This window comes from Lithohypha guttulata (genome assembly GCF_036872675.1).
Source record: "Lithohypha guttulata strain CCFEE 5908 chromosome Unknown scaffold_5, whole genome shotgun sequence".
In the NCBI taxonomy this organism is placed as follows: domain Eukaryota; kingdom Fungi; phylum Ascomycota; class Eurotiomycetes; order Chaetothyriales; family Trichomeriaceae; genus Lithohypha; species Lithohypha guttulata.
In genome coordinates this window covers 2,162,308-2,184,446 of record NW_027042754.1, presented here as the reverse complement: position 1 = coordinate 2,184,446, position 22,139 = coordinate 2,162,308, and the positions used below count along the sequence as shown (strand labels likewise).

Genomic DNA, 22,139 nt, shown 5'->3' with positions numbered 1-22,139 from the left:
GGTTGGTATCATGAAATAGACTGCTTCAAGTAGCCTACTACTACCGGTAGTGCACGAGTGGCTCTTTCCGCTACACCTTCGAGTCCATTCTAGAAGGGTTTGACAGGACTCGCCCTTCCTCTGCGCTCAATGCGATCGCTCCTGCCTTCAGTTAGACACGACACGCGCCTCAACTTCAGCGAACTGGACACTACTGAGATTGCGTGCCCTGGATATTTTGCTAGCTGCCTACAATTTTGCAGCACCTCTGACTGCTGCAATATGGCTCGCTGCACTGGCATTCATGAGCCTGCTGCCACCATCCACACTGATGTCCTCTCCGTTGATGTATCTGCCTGCTCGCGAACAGAGATATACAGCAACACCAGCTATATCCTCTGGCACGCCCAGTCTACCCATCGGATTGACTGATCCTGCAGCTTCTTCGCCGCCGGCTTTCTCTATAGCTGGGTTTGCTAACCGTGTAGGAAACCACCCTGGGGCGATAGTGTTGCAGGTGATGTTGTGTGGTACAAGTTCCATGGCGAAGTTCCGACCCAAATGATGCGCGGCAGCTTTCGATACACTATACGCGATCGCACCTGCCCTGCCCACATGAGGCACGACAATGCCACCAACCGAGCTCACGATGATGTTTCTCGCAGGATCGTCCCGTGTACCTGCTGCCATGAGAAATGGCTGTAGTCTAAGCTCGAGTTAGTGACGCCCAAAGTCTGGCAAGTGGATGAGCCTGAACCAAACGATCTGCACAATCATATACTCACTTTCTAGTCAAATTGAAAACAGCACGCACGTTGACGTCCAGCGTTTTCGCAACCTTCCAGTCCTCATAGTCTTCGAACGGTCCTCCCCAACTTGCTGCGGCATTGTTGACCAGGATGTCAAGCTTTCCACTTGGCAGAGTCTTCTGAAGCTCAGCCGCGAGCTTCTCGACTCCCTCGATGGTGCTTATATTGGAGATGATATAAGACGCTCGACCTGGAAGACCTGAAATAGCATTAAGTCTGTCGACTGCCTCCTTCAGGGAGTCCTCCTTGCGAGATGTGAGGATGACTTGCTTTGCGCCTGCTTGCATAAATCCAGCAGCTATGTAATAGCCAATACCTGTCGCGCCTATCTCATTACTCCTTTAGTCTTTGTGCAACCATTCACACTTGCTGTATTAAGGAGCTTGTGGTGATGACTTACCACCTGTGATCAGCGCGACTTTGCCGTCTAGGCGGAACAAGGTCTTGAAGTTCGGTATCTCCGCCATGACTCGTCAACAATGTCTATTAACTTGGAAGGAGTGCGATCGTTCATGAAGGGACTCTGACTGATCATCATGCTTGACTACATTGTCTAGCAATGCAGGTGTAGGGCCTACCTGGTGCTGTCCTTTCCGTCAGTACTCCGACATATTCAATTTCAGCATCTTACCGAGGCAAAAGAAATCCATATCGAAAGGCCAAGGATTATTACTGTACGACGGCTATTCACAAACCTGACTCGGAACTCAATATGTTGTACTGGCTGAAATGGACAGTCATGTCTATGATCATAACAAATCTGAACATAGAAGCTTTGATTAGAGCTTACTTTTACCTGGCTCTTCATCAGCCAAAGATATACGCCATCTCAATCCAAGCATATTAATCCAGCTTTCTTCCAACAAGCCGAGCTCGCGAGCTTTCTCTATCATCTCATAATATCGTTGCTTACCTGTCACCTGGATACTGATCGACTCAAGCCCATCAGAGCTGCCATCCGCACCAGGAACAAATCGAAGCCGCATGTTCGTGAATGCCAGCTCACTGCCCTCTCGTGAGACACCAAACAGTCGTTCCCACTGCTTGGCCGCCTGTTCAGTATTGCTATCACCAGGAGTCAGACGACATGTTGCAGACAGAAATTTCAGATGAGCGCAGCGCTTCATCCCTGCTGAATATGCCTCGTAATCCTTTCCAGCTGCGTGCCAGGGGCTGAAGGTGGACTGCAATGGTGTCGGATTGCCGGCTGTGGGAGTGTGAGAGTCGAGTTCAGGCATCATACCACCTATTAATTTCAAATTAGGTTATGTCATGGTAAGGCAGAGACGACTTACCGGGTATACCCTTCGGATGATACTGTACACAAACGACATCATCGTGCTCGTGCCCATAGATTACCTTGGCGAGTTTCTTCGCCTCAATAGCTTTCCTTCGTGCTGCAGCATCAATAGTCTGCATAATAATCATGTATCCTCCATCACCTCTCTTGTCAAGCAGCCTTCCAGCTGTAGTACCGTCCTCGAATGGGGAACACACTTCGATGATGTCTCCACCTACAGCAACTATAGAGAGACGAGTAAGCTTTGGTTAGTCTAGTAATGCTTCGGGAAAGGATAACACGAACCGAGAATATTCTTGATTCCCCATCTTGAGACCTGTGGATCCACGAAGACGACTTCTGTGCCGAGTATGGTGGTCTAGAAGAAGTTGTTGTCAACTAGTCCTTGAATCGAGCTGGGTGGTTGGGGAGGAGATGCTTACAAGCAGATATTCAGCCTTCTTCAAGTTCTTGGCCACTAGAGCGATTTGCCTGAGCCGAGTAGGTGAAGTGGACATGGCCGGTATCGATAGCGGTCAGATTAGGTGTCCGAGGAAACTCTCAACTTGTCTCCCATTGACAAGATCACAAGCTCTGTGCATCTCAGAACCACAGGTCCATTCTCGATCTTAGCACAAGACCTTGAGCAGTCTCCGCACGCATTGTTAGCGCAATCCACCTCCGCAGATGCCTGTTTTTTTGTGATCGCCAAACCCCTGGAACTCTAGTAACCTCGGCTGTGGAAATTGAGGAAAGAAATACGCACTGGGAGCAATAAGTGAATTCATGGTGTCGTTTGTGCTTTGTTGTTAGATATATAGGTAGCTTAGTGTGCAGAAAACGTGGAGGCAGTATATCGAGTTTCTGGCACGGCCCTGACAATGATAACATTTCATTACAGCCTTGACCTGTAGGAGATGTGAAAGGTAATGAATTGCTCGAGCTTAAAGCTTGCTTCGATCCTTAGATTTAGCTGTTTGATAGTCAATATGCTGTAATCAGAAATATTGGGAATCAGTAGGATGCACTCACAACTCAGAAGAGCGACCTTGTCTTTGAATCTCTGCGCTGGAGCACCTTCAACAAATCTTTCTGCCAGGGCCTCCATAGCATCGAATACAGCCATCATCCTCTCCGCCCTTCTCGGCGCGTTCTGCAACCTCTTCGTCTCCATCATGCTTTTTCCATCATTGACCTCAAGCTGCTCCTCGAGAAACTTGACGACAGACTCCTGGAAGTTTTCCTTTGGGAAAATGCGATTGACCAGCCCCCATTGCTCCAATTCCTCCACCGTACATTTCCGTCCAAACATCAAGAAGTCGTTAGCTCGATGAACGCCCATGCTTTGGGCCAGGTTGATTGCACTTCCGTTTTCAGGTACAAGGCCCAGCGCGTTGAATGGTACTTGGAGCCATGCTCCTTCAGCGGCCAACACGATATCTGCGACGCCTTGAAACCAAGCTGCACCTCCACCGACCCCTGGACCGTTCAGTGCCAGAATGACGACTTTCTTGTGGTCGATGATCGAGCGGAGTAATTCGATAGCATATGAGAACCGAGACATGAATGCGACCTTTTTCTCGGCGTCGTTTTTGTATTGCTCTTCGTTGCTTCCGGCGACACCTTCGCTCTTTCAGTAGTGTTCTCAGAGAAAGTGAAGCATATGCTAACCTTTGATGTCTGCGCCTGATGAGAAGAAACGGCCTTCGCCCGTAAGTACTGTGAAGACAGTATCTGGATGCTCATTAAGCTCTCTTAGAGCTGCGATGATATCCATAACCAAAGTTCCGCCGAATGCATTGAGCGATTTGGGCCGGTTTAGCTATTGGCAAAAGTGTCAGTACTGCTTCGTTGGCCGACATCAACGAGATGATTGACCTTGATGATGCCTATCTTCTCCTTAACCTCAAAGATGATGTCGTTGTATTTTTGAGCCATCGTGTTTGTTGAAAAACAAGTGATCTGTAAAAAGGTAAAATAGAGTTCCTCTGATCACATATATTTATGTACGTGAGCTAGGCCTGGTGTCAAAATAGAAGCGCGAATTGCAGGAGGGAGTTGGAGGTTGTTTGTATGGCACGCCTGTAAGCGTTGTGCCTCGGCATAGCAGCTCGATTCTGTCAGTACCATGTTCATGAATAGAATGATTTCGAAAACTTCAATATAATTGGGCTTGTAGTGACGGGGACTGATAAAGATGTCGCGCTGCTGTTTAGGGATGTGTTGCAGTAAGAGCTTTATGAGTTGAAAACAGTCTAGCCTAGAGGATTTCTTGTGCAGGTAGAACTAACAGGCTCCTAGTCGTGATTGCATGCATCAAGACGGTCATCTATATCACAAGGAAATTGCTCCGCCAGACGCTCTTGCTCACGGCCTAAATTACCGTTGACGACTGTAGCAGCTTCGAAGTGGACAGGGAGTGGTCAAGATCCTTCAAACAAAGCCTGCGAATACATTCGAGCAGGGAAACGTGACGTCTTTTGATTGATCGGCAACAACCGGATCTGATGGCGTCAGCTTGAGCTAGGTCTCCATTTGCACAAGAATATATTTCGATTATGTGAATTTTGAGGTCCATACAAGCACACATCACTTGGTCTCCAGCATTCGTGGTTCAGTGGTAGAATTGGTCGTTGCCATCGACTAGACTCGGGGTATGTTGTCTTCACTCAATATCATCTAGCCATAATATTAACGTATCATCCAGTTCGATTCCCGACGAATGCATCTCGTTCTCTTTTTTCTTCTGTTCAAGTGCTGCAAGATACGTCCTTGTGGTTGGTAGCAGATCTTCAAGGGCTAGCTTGCCGCTCCCCCAGACTAGCATTTTTTTGGCAGCTTTGAGCACCCTTCCGATCACCAGGACAGGTTGATATGTAACGACTGAGTCGCGACTGCCCAAAATGCTGTCCTTCTGTCTTTCTGGCAAGATCTATAAATCGGTGATTCGAATCACTCGCTCCTACGCTACCACGTATCTTATTAAAACCCAAATAGAGCCGGATGGATTACAGCTTCGCTCCAGTCGTACGATTCTCCTTCTTCGCCATTTCCCTCAACTCCCTCCGCAAGATCTTGCCAGAAGGACTCTTCGGGATAGCGTCCAGGTATATTACGCCTCCTCGCAACTGCTTGTGACTTGCTAGCTCTTTCTTGACATATTCCTTGATCTGGTCCTCATTGATCACGTTCTTATCGGCAACAACATAAGCACGCGGCAATTCGTTGCCAGAACCATCAGGAGCAGGCACACCAATAACTGCAGCATCCAGGATCTTCGAGTGAGCTATTAGATAGGCTTCGAGCTCGGCTGGAGCGACTTGCAACCCCTTGTATTTGATCAGCTCCTGTGAGATGTCAGTATATTGTGTCTTCATCGTGTTTGCTGCTAGGCTTACCTTCTTCCGATCGACAACATAGAAAAGTCCGTTCGCCCTCCTTACGCCGATGTCGCCAGTTTTGTACCATAACCCATCTCGTGTAAAAGACTCCTTAGTAGCATTTTCATTGTCAAAATAACCCTGCGTAACCACAGGTCCCTGCGCTAGTAGCTCTCCCTCCTGACCTTCCTCTACATCGTTCTCGTCGTCATCTACAATTCTCAGACGTTGATTCGGTAGTACCTTGCTCACAGATCCTGTCAAATCGTTCTCGTCCCACTTCATCAGCGTCACGCTACCAGTGGTCTCGGACAGTCCCCAAGTCTGAGAGACATAGCAACCCATTTTCTGTTGCACAGCTTGCTGCAGCTCTCTTCCCATAGGTGCGGCACCACTAATGGCATGCTCCATACTAGCGAACTGGTCCCTTACCAGTGGACTTTTCGCGATCAGCAGATAGATTGGCGGGACCGTGAAGAACGTCGTTATCCGAAACTTCTTGTTGTATTCTAGAAATTTCACGAAATCAAATTTCGGCATCCAGTAAACTGGACCTCCAGCTATTGCAGGGTTCACAAGATATCCTTGCAAGCCGGCAATGTGTGCAGCTGGAAGATGTGCTAGAGTGCGGTATTCGAACTTGTAGTTTGGTTCTTTTAGTCGTCTTCGAACAAAGTATTCCCTAATCAGAAATTGAGGCAAGAGTCCCTCAGCAACAATATTTAGATGAGAAACTATAACACCTTTGGGCGGACCAGTCGTACCAGAGCTGTAAAGAAGACATGCCCGACTTGTTTTCAGCTTCTCCGGATCGGTGATCTTGGGCCAGGACATTTCTTTCCTGTTATCCAGGTAATTGACTTTCTTGCCATCGGCGGGCATCAGTTCCCTCTTATGGCCCATCGAGTCAAAGATCAGCACTCGAGAAAGAGGTATATCGCATTGCTTTGCAGCAGCAATCGCAACGTCTTTCGCATCGACACTTGCCAGTAGAAGCGTGCTTCTTCCCTGCTTCAACTGCCTGGTAAGTTCTGACGGCTGGAACGCGCTTGAGGCAGCACTGTAAATGCCTCCCGCGCCTACCACACCATAAAAGAGAGGTGCAAGAATGATTTGGCCGGACGATATACACACTACCACATCCTTGTCTGGACCATCTGCGCCTATACCAAATTCGTGTCGGAAAGTATGAGAGAGGCGCTTGGTGAGCACGCGACACTCGGCTTTCGTGAGCTTGTTAGAAGGATCTGCTGCTTCAGCATGTAGGATGGTAGCCTCATTTGTCCATGACAGCGGAGAGTCTGGTCTCATCAGCATGAGGTTCAAGACTTACGATATGTGCTTACCAAATATCATAGTCAGCACATCTATATCTGGCAGCCGATAGTCCTTCTCGGGTAAATACTGCTTGGTGTTCATGGTAGCCATGTTGGCAGCAAATGAGCCAGGATTGTGATGGCCAGCCACCTCTGCACAGAGACACCGAACATGGAGAAAGAAGCTGCCATAGCCAGCAGATCGTCAAAAGGATATGTTCAGTCTACGAATAGGACTGATCGCGCAAGCTAAAGTTTGGATAGCCGAAAGTGTTACCCTCTCCGACTGTATGAAGATTCCAGGCCGAGGTAGACCTGAAAGGGCAAAATACTACACGTCTATGCGAGCTGACAGAGAGCAAGTTTGACCTGCCAAGACTTTTTCCATATACTAGTAACGTTGACCTGGCAGTGGCAGGGCAGTGCACTGCAAGAAGCACATGCGAAAACTGTGGCTAGTAGTTCGTGGTTGCATGAAGGCAATCGAGGTTACTAAGCTAAAGGTATCATTGAATTCACTTGGTTGTCCCGTTACCACCCCTATTTATTCATCCTTCGTGACTGCTTGTACATGTGCTTCATATCCAATCACCAACGCAATGCTTTACGGAACAGTAAACAAAACAACAATACATTGATCAGCGAACTGGCGTCCTTGGTCTGTGATCACCATTCGACTGCTTGTCTGAACCATCACCCATCATGCCCTGCATAAAGGTAATATAATCGTATTTCGGCACTCCTCGATCGGCTTCGAGGTCAGGTCCGTGGTGTTCAGGCATGCTGTGAATCAGATCCTCAATGAGCTCTTCAGGTATTAGAGAATGCCGCAGGTCCATCTCTGTTACGTAGGGTTTCCCATCTGCAACCTCCTTAAAGGAGTCAAACACCTGCTCGGCACTGTTTTGATCCTCCGTGACAGCGACCATGAAACGAATGAACTGCTCGAAACCGACACCACGTGTCTCACGTTGTTTCTTTGATACCGGCGATGTGGCAGGATCAAGTCCGGTGTGGCAGACCTCAAGGAATTTCTCGTGCATCTCCTGCTCATCATAAACCAACCCCAGACTAGCAAGTGCTGCACTGAACTCGAGTTCATGCAAGGTATTAGTACCGTCACGGTCGAAGTGTCTAAATACTGACTCAAACTCTTCCAGCTGAATAGGCGTCAGGTTCGTCATACTCCTTGCTACCATTTGGTTCTCTAAAAAGGTCAGCTTCTTCGAAGTGGCCTGCTTGACGAGACTGAGCTCATAGACAAGCTCGTCGTAAGTGTACGTCGTGAAGTCGTTTTCGTCAATGTTTGCTTCTTGACACTTCTCATCCAACACTGCTATGCCTTCGAGATACTGTTCCAGAACAGGGATGTTGCTGGCCAACTTTTGTGCATGTTGAAGCTGATCCTCAACATCGCCCTCAAGTCCAGAAATTGCTAAAGACAACGTGTTTAGTGTCAAAGCAAAATCGTTGGCTTTGTCCGCGAAGCTTCTCCTGAGTGCGTACTTGATGTCTCTAATGGTTTCATTGATGAGCCTGCTTCGCCGCTGCTCGTCGCCTGATAGGCCGGCCCACTCCTCGTCAAGTACTTCAAATCTCAGCTCTGGTGGTGGCTGATATGGCCGCAGCCTATACGTAGATAATTTCGTCTTTATGTTTCCAAGCAGAGCACCTATCTCAGACTTCTCAGCTACCCAATCTCTTTTCAGACTCCTTTTGAATTTTCCCATGGCAGCAGCCTGCGCCTTGGCGTCGGCGTAAGTTCCCTCAAACTTGGACTCGCGCCAAGTCTGACGCTGTTCTCGAATGAGCTTCAGCAGCGCTCGCATTCTTTTTTCGTAAGCAGATTCCATCTCCCAGGCGCCTTGCATGTTCGAGACAAACTTCTCTACTCGCCTCCCCGCATTCTCGACTCTTTCCATGGCACTGAAAGCATGGAACCAGTAGGCAATGTAGGTCATCAAAGACCTTTCGTCTGGCTTTGCAACATCGGCCACATCCTCGACGTCCAACAGATCCGGTATTCCAATCTCCTTTGACGCAATATCGAAAGCCAACTGCATGTTGCCCTTGTGGTCAGACTTATCCAAAGTATCGTAGTCTATCAAATCAGGCCTGTGGATATCGAGTAGCGCGCAAAATGCCAAACCGTCATTCCAAGAGGAAGAGAAGTCCCGAACGTCCACGCCATCGTAGCAGGCTGTTTTCCGCTGACACCACAAGAGAAGACCTTCCTTGGCTGATAGACCCTCCTCGTTGATATCGGATATGGTGAACCTCAGAATGAGCGTCCAGATCAGTCCTAGGATAATCTTTCTGTTGCCATCTACCACGTCTTCGGCGCCAATATTGGTCATCTGGATTCCTCTGCTCCTAATGAAGTCCAAGCACTTGTTGACATTTTCGAATCGCTGTACACGCAGTTTCGGCTTGGCAGCATATCGTCCAAGAGACTCATTGCTGAGAAGTTCGAGAAGGTGAATCAGATTAACTCCATCCGAGAGGTCGGTCGAGAGGTCGGTTACCACTACATTTCGTGGGCTTATCTTATTATTGAGCCTACTCAGTCAGCACACCGTGACCGTAGTTCCTTCTGGACCAGCTTACCATTTCCTGAAAGTCTTTTCCTGAACATTCACCCACTGCTTCTCGAGCAGGACCATCGCAGCATAATCGAAAGGCACAATCCGGTTTCCAAAAATTCCTGTCGAGCTTGACCAGTAAGCAGTATGGTTCGCCTGTCGAGGCCAATTCTTGATTGTTCAGTATACCAATGTCGATATCAATGCCAAATGTCAAGTGTACGAAACAGTGAGGCTATCGTTTGTTTGCATTGTTACTATTTGGGCAGGAGCCGCCTCGACATATCAACGCCCGCAGTTTGCCCTGTTTGCGGTTTCCGGGCTCGCAAGGATCTTTCCCGACCCCCCTGAAGTGACCATTACGCTGATTGGCTTCCTACAATTCGGGCACAGTGCGCTTGCCCTGAAGCTCCATCGAGATCAACAAAGAGCCACAACCACAGCAACGAAAATGTGCATCTTCCTTGTGTACACCCACCTGCACAACCACAATTCGACCTTGATCAATGGTCGTTAGGGCGCTTCAGTCATATCGACATGTCGGAGGCGGCTGTGGCTGACTCTGCCTTCAAAATGCGGTTAAGTACTTTCACCAACATCTCTGCCAACTAATAGGACACACGACAATCAGCTCTTTGACCGAACATGGCGCAAGCACGGGTCGTTCGTCTGCTTGTTCAGCAAACATGCCGGTGAGTTGGGACCGTCAAAGCTGTGGCATACGCATTTTGCGTGCTTGTCACAAGAGCCTTACGCTTTCACCATGCAGTTCTGCTTTGCATAGGCAAACACAGACAGCCGGAGATGTTATCCTCCTTGTCCGATTCGCTATAGTTTGATGTCCACAACGGTTTGATAATGACGATGTGTGGGTTTGCGACAATTTGACTTTGCTCAGCTCGTCTTCACTTCTTGCTCAACCTGTCGCAGCGCTGCGAACAAAGCATGGCTTGTTAGACACACCACTTTGAAAAGCGCACAAACAGGGAGATTGCTTGCGTATCAATTTAATATTCTTCCTCATATTCCCCAGTCTGAAAACTTCTTTGCCATCACGATTGTACTCTACATAGTACTATTGTATTTTTCTGGAAAATACTTTATAGCACCCATATCTCATCTAGAAATAGACACTCCATAATGGGAAGCTTGACTCCAGACCAAGAGCCTACGTGCTGGGTCACCCTCGTCACCAAGCCCTCTTACTTACCAGGAGTCATTGTTCTAGCTCACACTCTGGATCAGCAGAAGTCAAAATACCCATTCGTTGTTCAGTACACAGACAGCCTTGGAGACGAAGCCATCGCCGCGCTCAAAGCTGAGGGAGCACGCTCTGGTCGCATGATACCGAGTCATGTTCAACTTCTCTTACCACGAGATGGCCAGGAGAACATGGCTGGCGTAGCAGTCGCCGAGCGATTCCGGGACACATTCACAAAGCTGAGAGCCTTCGAAGTCTACAAGCAGGGCTACCAGAGAGCGTGCTTCTTAGATGCCGATATGGCCGCCTTTCAGAATCCCGACGATGTCTTCAACACTGATATTCCACGAGATTGGATAGCCTCTACCCACGCCTGCATTTGCACTCCTGATAGTGCCAGTTGGGCACCTGCAGCGTGGCAGAAAGGCAATTGTGCTTACACACCCTTGACTGCGCCTGACCAGATACAAGACGATACTGAGGGTAGACCCACTTATGGACTTCTAAATGGCGGTCTTTTCCTCTTCTACCCTACCGAAGATCTCTGGGTTCGAATGATGGGGTTCTTCAACTACACCGAGCGCCTAAAGGACTACCAGTTTCCGGACCAAGATTTCCTCGCCGACTTCTTCAGACACCAGTGGAAACCCATCTCCTGGAAATACAATGCCATCAAAACACATCCATACATCCACCCTCCTTTGTGGTCCAAGGAGAAACTAGTCATCCTCCACTACATCGTCGACAAGCCATGGGAACGTCGTGTCAGTCCTGATGGAATAGGTGGTCACAAAGGCCGAGACGGTGAGATACACCTGTGGTGGGAGGCGATCTACGATGATTGGCAGAAGACACAAAAGGCCAGTTCGGACACCATGTCATACATGAAGAAATTGGTTTACACCAAAGATCCCATTACTGAGAAGACGCCGTTGACCTTTGTGCCTGGAACGCTCGAAGATGTGAGGCCGTATGCAGAGATTCTGGGCTGGGAAGGTTCGAGAAAATGAGCTTGTTGAGATTGTTAATTTGGATGCGCGGCAGCAAAGATGAACAACGAACAGCAACCTCAGCAGCACTTTTCGGAAAGCATCTAGTCTTTACAGCCACATAGACAGATCGAACTTCATGGTCAGCTTTCGGAACGTGGTTCCATCATCACGTATGATTAAATTTCACAAATCTACCAATGGCTAGAATATTTACAGGAGCAGTAGAGATATTTTAGAATACAGCAGATCGAGAGCAATCTAGGAAGCACTATTTGGCTAAGGATGGACGATGGAGATGAAGTCGTGAGCTTTTCCAAGGAATTGGTCGACTGCACTTCACTACCACTGCACTACACAACACACTATTACATCAACACGACCGATTGTATTGGACACGGTCGCAATTCGCGCGTGACGGGGTATCACCATTGTTTGGTGAGTCAAACAAATGAATGCTGGTCTACATAATCTCTATGTCTCATTCACCAGCGTTGTTCTTATGTTTTACACCTTGTTATTACTCTTTGTTGCGTTTCGTCATTGTCTTTCAGCGCAATTCCCTTGTGAAGGCACCTTAGTGACTCACTCTGTTACTTGGGCTGCGTTCCCAGACGAATAAATACGATATTTTCAATACCCACCTCATCAGAGGCCACTACCGAGTAACCCAGTTTCGACTTTCAAGCATAGCAAAACTAGTTAATCCTTCTTCAAGCAGCAAAATGGCACCACAACCACAGTCAGATCGGTTTGCGTCGATCATCAAGCGTCTCGAAGAACTTGAAGAACTCGAGAGGTTCGAAACGGAAAAGCTCGAAGAAGAAGCCAGTGTGCAAGCATCGATTGCGAAAGACTTACCAGTCTTACCTTCACCACGAAGTATCCGTCCACCCAGCATGCAGTTCTTAGCTCGCGTGTTAGAAGAGGAAGTAAGAGAAGAAGAGTCAGCGGCGATAAGTCACAAATTGTCCATGGAGCCCAATTCCAGCACAGAGCTAGAGAGCGCAGGCTCGACACCAACGACAAAACAAATCTTCTTCGACTGCGACAACACACTCGTCAACACTGAAGCCCTTGCAGTCGAGGCGGCTGCCACAGTCGTCAATAAATGCTTAGCCGACCACGGCATTGACGACGAATACACAGTTGAGCAACTCATCGGGCTGTATTTTGGCTTTACTGCTCGCAAGATGCTAGGACCGATAGTCAGGGGTCAGGGAGTCGAGCTAACGCCAGCTCAACTCGCACAATATGCCACGTACGAAGAGGATTTGGTAATCGAGCTTATCCACGAACGAGCGCAACCTTGCGCCGGCATCGAGCGTGTACTGGCAGAACTGTATACAGCAGCAGAATACAGGCTCGCGGTTGTTTCGTCGTCACCCATTCGACGTATCCGTGCCGCACTCGAAGCAGCAGGCATTGCAAAATACTTCGCTCACGATCAAGTCTTCAGTGCGAAATCATCGATGCCCACACCGAAATCCAAGCCCGATCCTACGATTTATCAGTATGCAATGCAGAAGAACAAGGTCCACCCATGGGAGTGCATAGCCATCGAAGATTCGCGGTCAGGCGCTCAACCTGCAACTCGAGCGGGCATCCCCTGTATAGCCTATGTTGGGGCTTACTCGACGCCAGGCCAGCGTGAACAGGTTGCACAGACTCTTGCTGCCGAGGGCTGTAAAGCAGTCATTCATAAGTATACACAGTTCCTTGGAATTTTCGAGACGGTAAAGACAAACGTGGAAAGAGAGCTCAAACAGCACAGACTGAGGGCTCCTCCCAAGTCGAAAGAGGAACTGTGGTTGGACTTTGCGATTTGGCTGCGAGAGATGCTGCATAAAGACGAAGAGCTGAGGTACCGACTGTGGAAGTTCATGCAACAGCCACATCGTTAGGTAGTGCTTACCTCTAACAAGTAGAAGATGTGTCTGGATTAGATATGTTTGGCAGCCGCGATCGTTGCGATACTTAATTCGGAAAATCAAAAATTCCTCTCGAGCTGTTCCGTGTATACTGTATCCTAGCCAGGAACTACTGCACTTGATATGTTCTTACCTTCCTGTTTAATGCTGCTTCCTTCTCGAAAACAAGTCGAAAGGTGATGCAGACTTTCTCCTCACCAAGTTGCAATCGGCTTGACTTTGTTTTGGGACTCAATATGAACCACTTCGAACTGTACACGATAGAGCAACGTTCCAGCCTGAATGCCAACTCCTCAATGAGCGCTTTTGGCACACTGGCAATTGCAAGGTAAAAATCCCCAAGTGACTTTCGGACGCCCACCGTCTCAACCCCAGTTCCCGCGGGAAGAAACCCAGGTTTCGGGGGTAACCCGACCGAATCCCGACCACTGAAAAAGGGTCAAAAGTCAGTCCTTCTGCATGCTGGTGAATTGTGCCTGGTCAACTTGCAATTGAAAAGGTTGCGATCAAAGTCAAGAAAATAAGAGATCATGTTCGACCCAAGCCAAAATAAAGCTTACCAAATCGTGGAACACGCTCACAAAGGTGGGTACGCCGTACCCGCGATATGCTGTTACAACATCGAAGGCATATTAGCCAGTGTTCGCGCTGCTGAAGCCAAGAAATCACCTGTTCTCGTTCAGCTGTTTCCTTGGGCGGTAGAGTATGCTGACGGCGTACTCGTACATGCCGCCGCAGAAGCAGCGAGAAATGCATCAGTACCAGTTGCGGTCCACATGGACCACGCACAGACACCAGACATGGTAAGACGGGCAGCGGATCTAGGCGGCTTCGATGGCATAATGGTAGACATGAGTCACTATGAGCGAGAAGAGAATCTATCCAAGACGAAGGAGCTCGTTGAATACTGCGCATCCAAAGGAATTGTCACCGAGGCCGAACCAGGACGAATAACAGGAACCGAGGACGGTGTCGCGGACATCGCAGAATTACAGAGTGTATTAACGACACCAGAGCAGGCTGAAGAATTCGTGGCTACAGGTATTCAGTGGCTCGCACCAGCATTCGGCAACGTTCATGGGAAATATGGTCCTCAGGGGCCTCAGCTAGAACTCGACAGACTCCGAGGCCTTGTCAGCGCTGTCGGCGATCGTGTGAGATTTGTGCTGCACGGCGCTGGTGCAGAGTACTTTGATGAGAAGCGCTTTCGAGACTGTGTCGACGCTGGTATGGTGAAGGCTAATATCAATGACATTGTGAATGATGCATATCTTCACATAATGAGGGAGAAGGCTGCTAATACGCCGTTGACGAAGTTGTTGGAGGAAGTCACGGATGCGATGCAGAAGCAGGTTGAGCTCTGTATGAATTGGTTAGGGTCAACAGGAAAGGCTTAAAAGGGTCTCACAAAACATCGGCGAGCTTAATTAGTCGTGTAAATCCAGAACAGGCTCAGGAAGTGCGACGGGTGGTTCGAACACGTTTGATACCCAGTGATTTCCCCTCTAGAAGCCGGCTATCAATATAAAAATGAATATTTGTCCCACGTAGCTCAATTTGACCAAACATGAACATCTCCAGTATCAGCTCCGGGACCCTCTAAACCACGAAGATATCCTTGCGCACAAGCAACGTAAGCAATCTTCGGCTGCCCAGCATAGAAATCATCGTACTGACTGTTCATGGCATCCGATAAACTATTGACCGACCCATCAGGATGCATGACTTTCCACGGCTGAACGCAAGTGTTTCCCTTGCAAGTCTTCAATACCATAAGAAGCGTATCCAAGCGGTTCTGGAGTTTTGCGACATAGGTAGGGTCGTTGTAGGGAGCTTTCGTACTAGGCGTCGACGCTGGCAAAGGTGATCCGAATGTGATGGCAAGATTTTGCATCTGCTCAGGGTCGTTCTGCATCTCATATAGCTCCCGCTCGTTCGTACACCAGACCACGTACACGAGGTTGAAGTCTAAGCTGATCAACCTGACAGATTTGTATGTGTTGTTGTTGGAGAGCGGCATCAGGCTGGCACCATATTTCCCCTCTGGTGACTGACTGCCCCAGAACTCAACGTTCACGTGCTCTTGCTTGATGACTTGCTTTTCCCTACCAGGTCCATAGGAAGGTCCTCCATCCGGCTTCGAGTTCCGGCGGTTTTTTGTCACAGGCATTGGGATGCCGTCAAAGTCCTCCCTCAGCGATAAACCTGCCAACTCAAATAGTGTTGGTGCAATGTCGGTATGGCTAGTTGGGCTATTGATCGTTGCATTCTTGGCGATACCAGGACCTCTGATAAAGAAGGGAATATTTATGTCTTCCTCGTAGGCGCAAGATTTACCTGCCGGTAGACGGTGTTGTCCGATATGGAATCCATTGTCGCTGGTGTAAATAAAGATCGTATTATCGAGTATGCCCAACTGCTCAGCTTTCGTCATGATCGATTCAACAAGTTCATCTACTGCAGCTAACGACGCAAGTCGAATACGGTAAAACTCATCGTAGTAATCGATGACAGTCTGGTTCCATCGCGGCAGGTTTTTGAGGTAGGATGGACTGTTCGGCTGCGAGACTGTTAGTCTGGATATCTGAGGGATAGGGCGAGTACAATGATGCTAACTCACGATTTCAGGGTTGTAACTGCTAGTTCTTGGCACTTTGACTCCTTGGTAGAGGTCCTGGTGCCGTTGTGCAGCCACGGGTGGGTCGAAAATGGGGAAGTTCGAAGGGTTCCCTGGTGAGCGAGGGAAGATCGTCTGACCATGAGGGCCTATAGGCGCCACGGTGAGGAAGAATGGGGCATCCGCGCCTATGCCAGCCTGCATAAAATCCATAGCTCGCGATGCAACGACATCAGTCGAATATTGGTTGGGTAAATTTCTGGGAGGATCTGTGTTGCTCTGCATGGTAGAGTTGTAGTAGATATAGGTGCCAGGATCAATGAGGACTATCCACAATCAGCAAGATTTCAAAGCGCAAGTCCCATCGACTTACAGTCAGTCGCGTTGAAACCCTGTGGGAAGGGTTTGTTGTAGTTCTGCACGGAATGGTTGTTCATCAGCTTTCCTACATAGTAGGTATTATAGCCACCCTGCTGAAACCAGGACGGGAGCCATTGACCATTCAAGCCTTGTTCAACGAACTTCGAGTAGCCACCTGTCAACGTTAGTTCTTGTGTCTGGATGTAGCGATTCAAACAAGCCGTACCGAAAGGTGCTCGAACGTCAGTTACGTTCGTATTGTGAGCAGCCTTGCCAGTTAGTAAGGACACTCGGGATGGACAACATTGTGCAATGGTGCAGTAGTGGCTCGTGAAAGTAGTTCCCTGTTCCTTGAAGTACTTCTGCACTAATGGCTGGTAGTCGATAGAGTTCATCTTGAGATCCTGATCGTCGGTCATGATCATTACGATATTAGGTCTCTGGCCAGCCGCCAGCGCCACCCAGATGCACTGAACAAGGCATACTAAAAGGTACGAGGCGTTAAATGAAGGCATTTTTGTGGTTGCTGATAAACATCAAGATCGTTGTGCCAGACTTGGTTTTGAGCTTTGTAGCAGAAGGATAACGAATCTCAATCCTACTGGTAAGTCTTGGTAAGAGTCTTAACTCGGCTCATACCATCAAGTTTGTTAGAGGACTTGACCTGTTAACCTGTTTCAACCGTTTGCATTGCATCTGAATGACAATGTCGACTGTTCAGCTGTTTGTCTGTTCCATGGAAGCTGGGCTGCGAGTCGACAACGGATTAGTAGAGTTAAGCAAGCTCAGTCGGCGATACATAGGTACTCAGACCCGGTGCTCTCTGATCCACAGGTTGCACACACGTTCAACAAAAGTGACAGCAGATAGCTCCGCATGCCGCAGCAGCAAGAAAATCCAATGGCTTGTGAATTCATGTCCTGTCTAAATCGAGCCTGGTACGAGATCTTGTTCCCGATTCCGGCTGCAGCTGTTTCCTTTTGGGAGCATGTCTTCGACGTGATGAGGTGGCGCACGTCAATGAACCGGTAGTGCGCAATGCTATGGGCAGCGGATACTGCGTTGTATCACATAGATACCGAATGGGCACTATTAGTAGACGCAGGGCACGAAGACCAGCAGGGGTGACAATCGCATGAAAACGACACCCATCGTAGGTTGCTTCCAAAGCTACCTACAAGAATAGACACATACCAGGTACAGCTTCTTATCAAACTTTCATGCTGATATTGATAGTCCAAGACTACTCTGGATTAGTCGCTGGAGCTTAACTGTAGGTCTCACATGCTTTTGAAGGATGTCGAAGCCGACGTGGTGGATGCGTCATGGTTAGCTGAAGGAGCAAGCCTAAGCCGTGTCGCAAACCACGACGCAACCAAGAACATCAAACGTATCGCATAATCGAAAGATAACAAATTTGCAAGCAGAGAAAGAGAGGTACCAAGTATATGATCTTTACGAGTATCTTTGAGGCAGAAGGTGCTTCTCACTGTTATAGCCTTGGCAAGCTTAAGACTGCCTGAAGCTTGGCGATCGAGCTTGGCGATCGAGCTTGAGAGCAGCGGATCACCGCCGACTCGTCACTCATCCAGGTACATACTTTTATCGGACGTCCATCATCTGCTAGCATCAACTCTATCTGCGGATATACTGGTCATCCCGTCCTCGCCAATCCTCACTTTTGTAAGCACCGTTGATTTCCTGCATGAAATCTAATTCTGTTCTAAGTTCAGAGTTAAAGCTGGCCAAACGAAGAACGGCCGATCGCAGTCCATGGCTCTGTATCTTCACTTCTCTCGTTACTGTCTCGTCGTTTGGGCACATCCTTGAAGGCAGTAACATCCTCCTTCGCCTGACTCTGCGCATGCGCGCTCCATCGCACGCTTCGAGCAACCGATGCCGGTCGTACCACAGGTGAATCCAACTGCCGCCTTCGGGTCGCATACGCAGAGCGCTTCGCATTTGGCAGGCGTCAGAGGGCTTAGCGGGCATTTCAAGATCTCGTGATCGCGATATGTTGGCTTGCACGCTGGCTGGCAGGATTTTGCATGTAGTCCTGGTAGCAGCAGCAGCAGCATGAGTGGGAGGGCAGTTAAGAGCATTTTGGCGAATAAGCTGGCAGCTTTCTCAATCGAGCCTTGAACCGACCAAAGACTATCGAACGAGCTATAGTGCAAGTCTTTTAAAGAAAGAGTGTGAGAGTATACTGGTTTCCGTCGCTGCCCTGCTTTTTTTTCGCAAGGTGAGTCTGCACATTCCAAGACCGATACTAATGGCAGAGAGAGCGTCTCCAGGTGCAGGAAGGTCGGTCTTTTCCAGAGAAGCTCGAGCTCACACCATGGGTGACTGTGGTCTGCGTGCGGAAAGACATCTTTGTGTATATGTGGATCAACACGTCAGATCGCAATACAAAGAGGTTACCACTAGTAGGCCGTTACGAACCACTTCTTCCATTGGATACATTGGCATTATACGAAGTACTTTGTTGCATGAAGAGAGTGGAGGCTGGAAGTGCCTCTTGCCAGAAAAACGTCGATCTTAATTCTTGATTAGCAGGTAAAAACTTTTTGTATCATCTCTGTCGAGGTACAATAAATATTGTACCTGGTCCGAGCCCTTGCTCAAGTAGCCGACCTTGTGTGATCTACCACCTTCAAGCTGGACATCAAGTGCTTCAAACTAAATAATTCCGCCTTCTACTCATCTGATATTAGGTCTCCAAACTCAAACATGCCTCGTCTGCCCTCGCTAGCCTCCTGCTGCAGCTTCTTCAAGTTAGCTATTGTATCGGCAGCAGCTCTCTCCCAGGCTTTCAATTTGTTAGGCACATGAGCCAGACCTTCCCTAACTAGATCCGCGTTGATACTTTGATCTATTCCTGGAGCCTTGGGGTCCAATAGCGTAACGTGCAGAGTACCATCTTGGTCTGCGGAGTCGACATTAGCCACAAGCTGTCTTCCCTCAGTACTTTCGAACAGATAGTCTATCGTGTCGCGTAGATATTGTGGTGCCATAGGCAGTTGGATAAATGATAGGCTAGCAGGAGTCGCTTGACCTCTAAGCTTCTGAGTGGAGAACTGTGGTTGAGTTAGAGGTCGCATGGATGACCAGGGCAGTGTCTCGCTGTTGCCATAGTCGATGTAGACAATGTCTGCCTTCTTAGCATCTCGGTCGACACGTCGTATGCGAGCGCGATACCAAGACTTATCGGCTGAGAATTGTGCGGCTACAATGTCGCCGACTTTTGGAGGACCAGATAAAGCTGTAGCATTAGCTTTATTGAGGTGGAAAGAGGCGAAAGACTGCATCAGTTCGTCCAATGCCCCCGTAGAACTTGTCCCTATCTGCTGAAGCATGAGTTTGCCTTCTTCAGTGACATGAGTAACCATAACATCACGGTAGTCCTTTCGGCGACTCTCTGCTGCATGGCCATTGGTGCCTTTCGTGTCAGTGGGAATTGGAGCTTCGTCCTCTTTGGCATCCTGGCTGGGATCCCAATCTTTCCACATCCCTTTCCGAGCTTCTTTCGCTCTTTGTTCAGCTGCATTCAGTTCATTGGCGTGGCCGAGCTTCTCAGCAGAATACTGGTGTACTTCGGCAAGACCTTCTTCGACCAAGGCTTTGGAGAAGCTCTCTCGACCAACGTACATGGTACCGATGAAACCTCCTAACTTGTCCAGGTCTTCTACATCGATCTCAACGTCCCTCTGCATGCAACGTCGTGTAGCGAACTCGAGTGCCTCTTGACCAAATGGTTCGGCTTTCTCACCCGATTGTCTTGACGGTTTCGGACAGCGGATACCGGACAAAATAAAGCTCAGTTTTGCGTTCTCTCGAGGAACAAGTACCACAAATCTTGAGCCTGCTCGAACGTAATCAACAACTGCGGGTACCTTCTTTTGACGTTGCAGTACTGAAGCCTCCATCTTCGCTTTTTGCAGACTCTCAGAATAGTCCTGATATTGCTTGGCGGCTGGTGGTTTTTCGGACCACATGCCTTTTTCTGCTTCTTGTGCAGCTTGTTCAGCGAGCAGCAATGGATCATAGTCAGGACTTCTGTCTGTGTCGTCTTTACGATGCCTGATCACGGAAGCATAACCTGCTTCTACGAGCATGAGAGCCACGTTTTTCCCGTTCAGACTCAGTGTCGCAACTTCGCGCTCCTCGAATCCCTCGGATGGTGGCTTCATGCCATCAATACTCACCTTCACATGCTTTCCAATCAGTTTCTTTCGTAGGAACTCCTTTGCATCTGCGCCAAATGGAGCTTGTTTCGGATCCGAGGGTTTTGGCTGACGGATACTCGATAAGGTGACCTTCCTTTCGTCACCAGACCGTGTACGTAGAAAAACCGTCTCGGCGTTCAAAACACGGCTGGCCGTCAGATCGGCTTCTAGCGGACCAGACGATGCTGAAGCAGTGGCACCAGTATGGATTCCCTTTCGTGCATTCTGGGCAGACTTTTCAGCCTGCCGTATCTGTTGCATCTCATTGCCGAGTAGAGTGACATGTTGATCATTTGCCCTTGCCAGACCTTCCTGCAATAGAAAGTGTGAAATATTGCCCATGGGGTGCAGGACGACACCAATCAATTGGTTTTGCGACGTGACACCAATCAATTGAGTAGTCACTTTCCTCTGGTGTAGTCTTGCTTCCACGAACTGATGTGCCTCGCTACCATACTCCTCAGCAGGAACACTCTTGCCATCTGGAGTGGTTCTTGCGGTAGCTGGAGCTCTGACACCAGCTAGCACGACCATGGTTTGAACATGTTTCGTGGGAGAAAGAAGAAGTCGTGCTATCAGCCTATCACCAGTGAGGACTCGTTCGACAATAGTGTCAATCTTCTTTCCTTTGTACTGTTGCACCAGGCTATTCGGATCTGACAGATCTGAAACGGACTCGATCTGACCACCTTTCCCCCAGAGACCTTTTCCAGCAGTTTTGGCATCCCCTTCAGCAGCTCTCAGCTTGTCGAGGTAAGCTAAGGTCGCTTCGTCCTCCTCCTTCCTTCCAGCCTCTTCCCTGACCTTTGCCCATCCCTCAGCAACGATGTCCTCTGGCAAAGTTGGACCATTAGGTACAACGATCCTTCCATACTCTCGTTTCGTGGTAGGAATAGCATATAGGACCTGGAATTGTACAGGCTTGCCTAGCAGCTGTGAACGTAGGTACTCTCGAGATTGGAATGCAAATGGCTAGACACAATTAGCTACTGGACCGGCAGTATATCCTGGTCGTGTACCTCGTCGCCTTCTCTCTTTAACCTTGGCGCAGAAATGTAAGCGAGGGAAAGAGTGCGTTCTTGGCCTTTGGCATTTGTTAGGACAAGTGTGTCGCCTGACACCACGCTCTTGACTTTGGCACTGAGAGTGGTCATTGTGGAAGGCTATAGTTTTTATGCGAAAACAAATACGATGGTATGCTATCAATGCTGAACAAAACGCAAGCAAAAGGTTATACTGAATAAGATACTTCAGTTGATCGTTTGGACTTTATTGTGGTCCTCGCTGTGCGGTGTGCACTTTACCCCAGACTCGATGCCTCAGCGGCCTGGTTCGCGCCTGAGCCCGCGCGACCCCACCACGTCCTGACGTGTGAAGCTAGGATTCCCAGGTGCTTCACTTTCCTCTAAGTCTGTGGTACGTGCAGGAGCTTGGAAAATAATCTCATTCTTACTTGACTGTGGCTTCGAC

At 48.7% G+C, this 22,139-nt stretch overlaps 10 protein-coding genes and 1 non-coding gene across 11 annotated transcripts; 4 read left to right on the top strand and 7 right to left on the bottom strand.

Moving 5' to 3' along the window:
- Window positions 1-228: 228 nt before the first annotated feature.
- LTR64_007278 (uncharacterized protein) lies at window positions 229-1,255 on the bottom strand (the record flags this gene model as incomplete). Its single annotated transcript, XM_064901600.1, has 3 exons — window positions 229-685; window positions 765-1,113; window positions 1,189-1,255. The coding sequence occupies 3 exons, from the start codon at window positions 1,253-1,255 to the stop codon at window positions 229-231; spliced, it is 873 nt and encodes a 290-aa protein (XP_064752676.1).
- A 312-nt stretch (window positions 1,256-1,567) lies between these two features.
- On the bottom strand, window positions 1,568-2,585 carry LTR64_007277 (uncharacterized protein; the record flags this gene model as incomplete). Its single annotated transcript, XM_064901599.1, has 4 exons — window positions 1,568-2,034; window positions 2,084-2,311; window positions 2,374-2,446; window positions 2,511-2,585. 4 exons carry the CDS (start codon window positions 2,583-2,585, stop codon window positions 1,568-1,570), a joined length of 843 nt encoding a protein of 280 aa, XP_064752675.1.
- A 426-nt stretch (window positions 2,586-3,011) lies between these two features.
- On the bottom strand, window positions 3,012-4,005 carry LTR64_007276 (uncharacterized protein; the record flags this gene model as incomplete). The annotated part of the gene is made up of 4 exons (XM_064901598.1): window positions 3,012-3,040; window positions 3,100-3,690; window positions 3,739-3,889; window positions 3,946-4,005. 4 exons carry the CDS (start codon window positions 4,003-4,005, stop codon window positions 3,012-3,014), a joined length of 831 nt encoding a protein of 276 aa, XP_064752674.1.
- Window positions 4,006-4,670: 665 nt separating this feature from the next.
- LTR64_007275 lies at window positions 4,671-4,794 on the top strand. The gene has a single exon. It is a non-coding gene; the product is annotated as a tRNA-Gly (tRNA).
- A 281-nt stretch (window positions 4,795-5,075) lies between these two features.
- On the bottom strand, window positions 5,076-6,875 carry LTR64_007274 (uncharacterized protein; the record flags this gene model as incomplete). The annotated part of the gene is made up of 3 exons (XM_064901597.1): window positions 5,076-5,414; window positions 5,466-6,748; window positions 6,794-6,875. 3 exons carry the CDS (start codon window positions 6,873-6,875, stop codon window positions 5,076-5,078), a joined length of 1,704 nt encoding a protein of 567 aa, XP_064752673.1.
- Window positions 6,876-7,401: 526 nt separating this feature from the next.
- Window positions 7,402-9,426, bottom strand: ain1 (alpha-actinin; the record flags this gene model as incomplete). The annotated part of the gene is made up of 2 exons (XM_064901596.1): window positions 7,402-9,322; window positions 9,371-9,426. 2 exons carry the CDS (start codon window positions 9,424-9,426, stop codon window positions 7,402-7,404), a joined length of 1,977 nt encoding a protein of 658 aa, XP_064752672.1.
- A 1,059-nt stretch (window positions 9,427-10,485) lies between these two features.
- Window positions 10,486-11,556, top strand: LTR64_007272 (uncharacterized protein; the record flags this gene model as incomplete). The annotated part of the gene is made up of 1 exon (XM_064901595.1): window positions 10,486-11,556. One exon carries the CDS (start codon window positions 10,486-10,488, stop codon window positions 11,554-11,556), a length of 1,071 nt encoding a protein of 356 aa, XP_064752671.1.
- A 704-nt stretch (window positions 11,557-12,260) lies between these two features.
- On the top strand, window positions 12,261-13,439 carry LTR64_007271 (uncharacterized protein; the record flags this gene model as incomplete). Its single annotated transcript, XM_064901594.1, has 1 exon — window positions 12,261-13,439. The coding sequence occupies one exon, from the start codon at window positions 12,261-12,263 to the stop codon at window positions 13,437-13,439; it is 1,179 nt and encodes a 392-aa protein (XP_064752670.1).
- A 557-nt stretch (window positions 13,440-13,996) lies between these two features.
- LTR64_007270 (uncharacterized protein) lies at window positions 13,997-14,863 on the top strand (the record flags this gene model as incomplete). The annotated part of the gene is made up of 1 exon (XM_064901593.1): window positions 13,997-14,863. One exon carries the CDS (start codon window positions 13,997-13,999, stop codon window positions 14,861-14,863), a length of 867 nt encoding a protein of 288 aa, XP_064752669.1.
- A 155-nt stretch (window positions 14,864-15,018) lies between these two features.
- Window positions 15,019-16,868, bottom strand: LTR64_007269 (uncharacterized protein; the record flags this gene model as incomplete). Its single annotated transcript, XM_064901592.1, has 4 exons — window positions 15,019-16,026; window positions 16,087-16,409; window positions 16,457-16,618; window positions 16,670-16,868. 4 exons carry the CDS (start codon window positions 16,866-16,868, stop codon window positions 15,019-15,021), a joined length of 1,692 nt encoding a protein of 563 aa, XP_064752668.1.
- Window positions 16,869-19,139: 2,271 nt separating this feature from the next.
- Window positions 19,140-21,823, bottom strand: LTR64_007268 (uncharacterized protein; the record flags this gene model as incomplete). Its single annotated transcript, XM_064901591.1, has 2 exons — window positions 19,140-21,641; window positions 21,689-21,823. 2 exons carry the CDS (start codon window positions 21,821-21,823, stop codon window positions 19,140-19,142), a joined length of 2,637 nt encoding a protein of 878 aa, XP_064752667.1.
- Window positions 21,824-22,139: the final 316 nt, after the last annotated feature.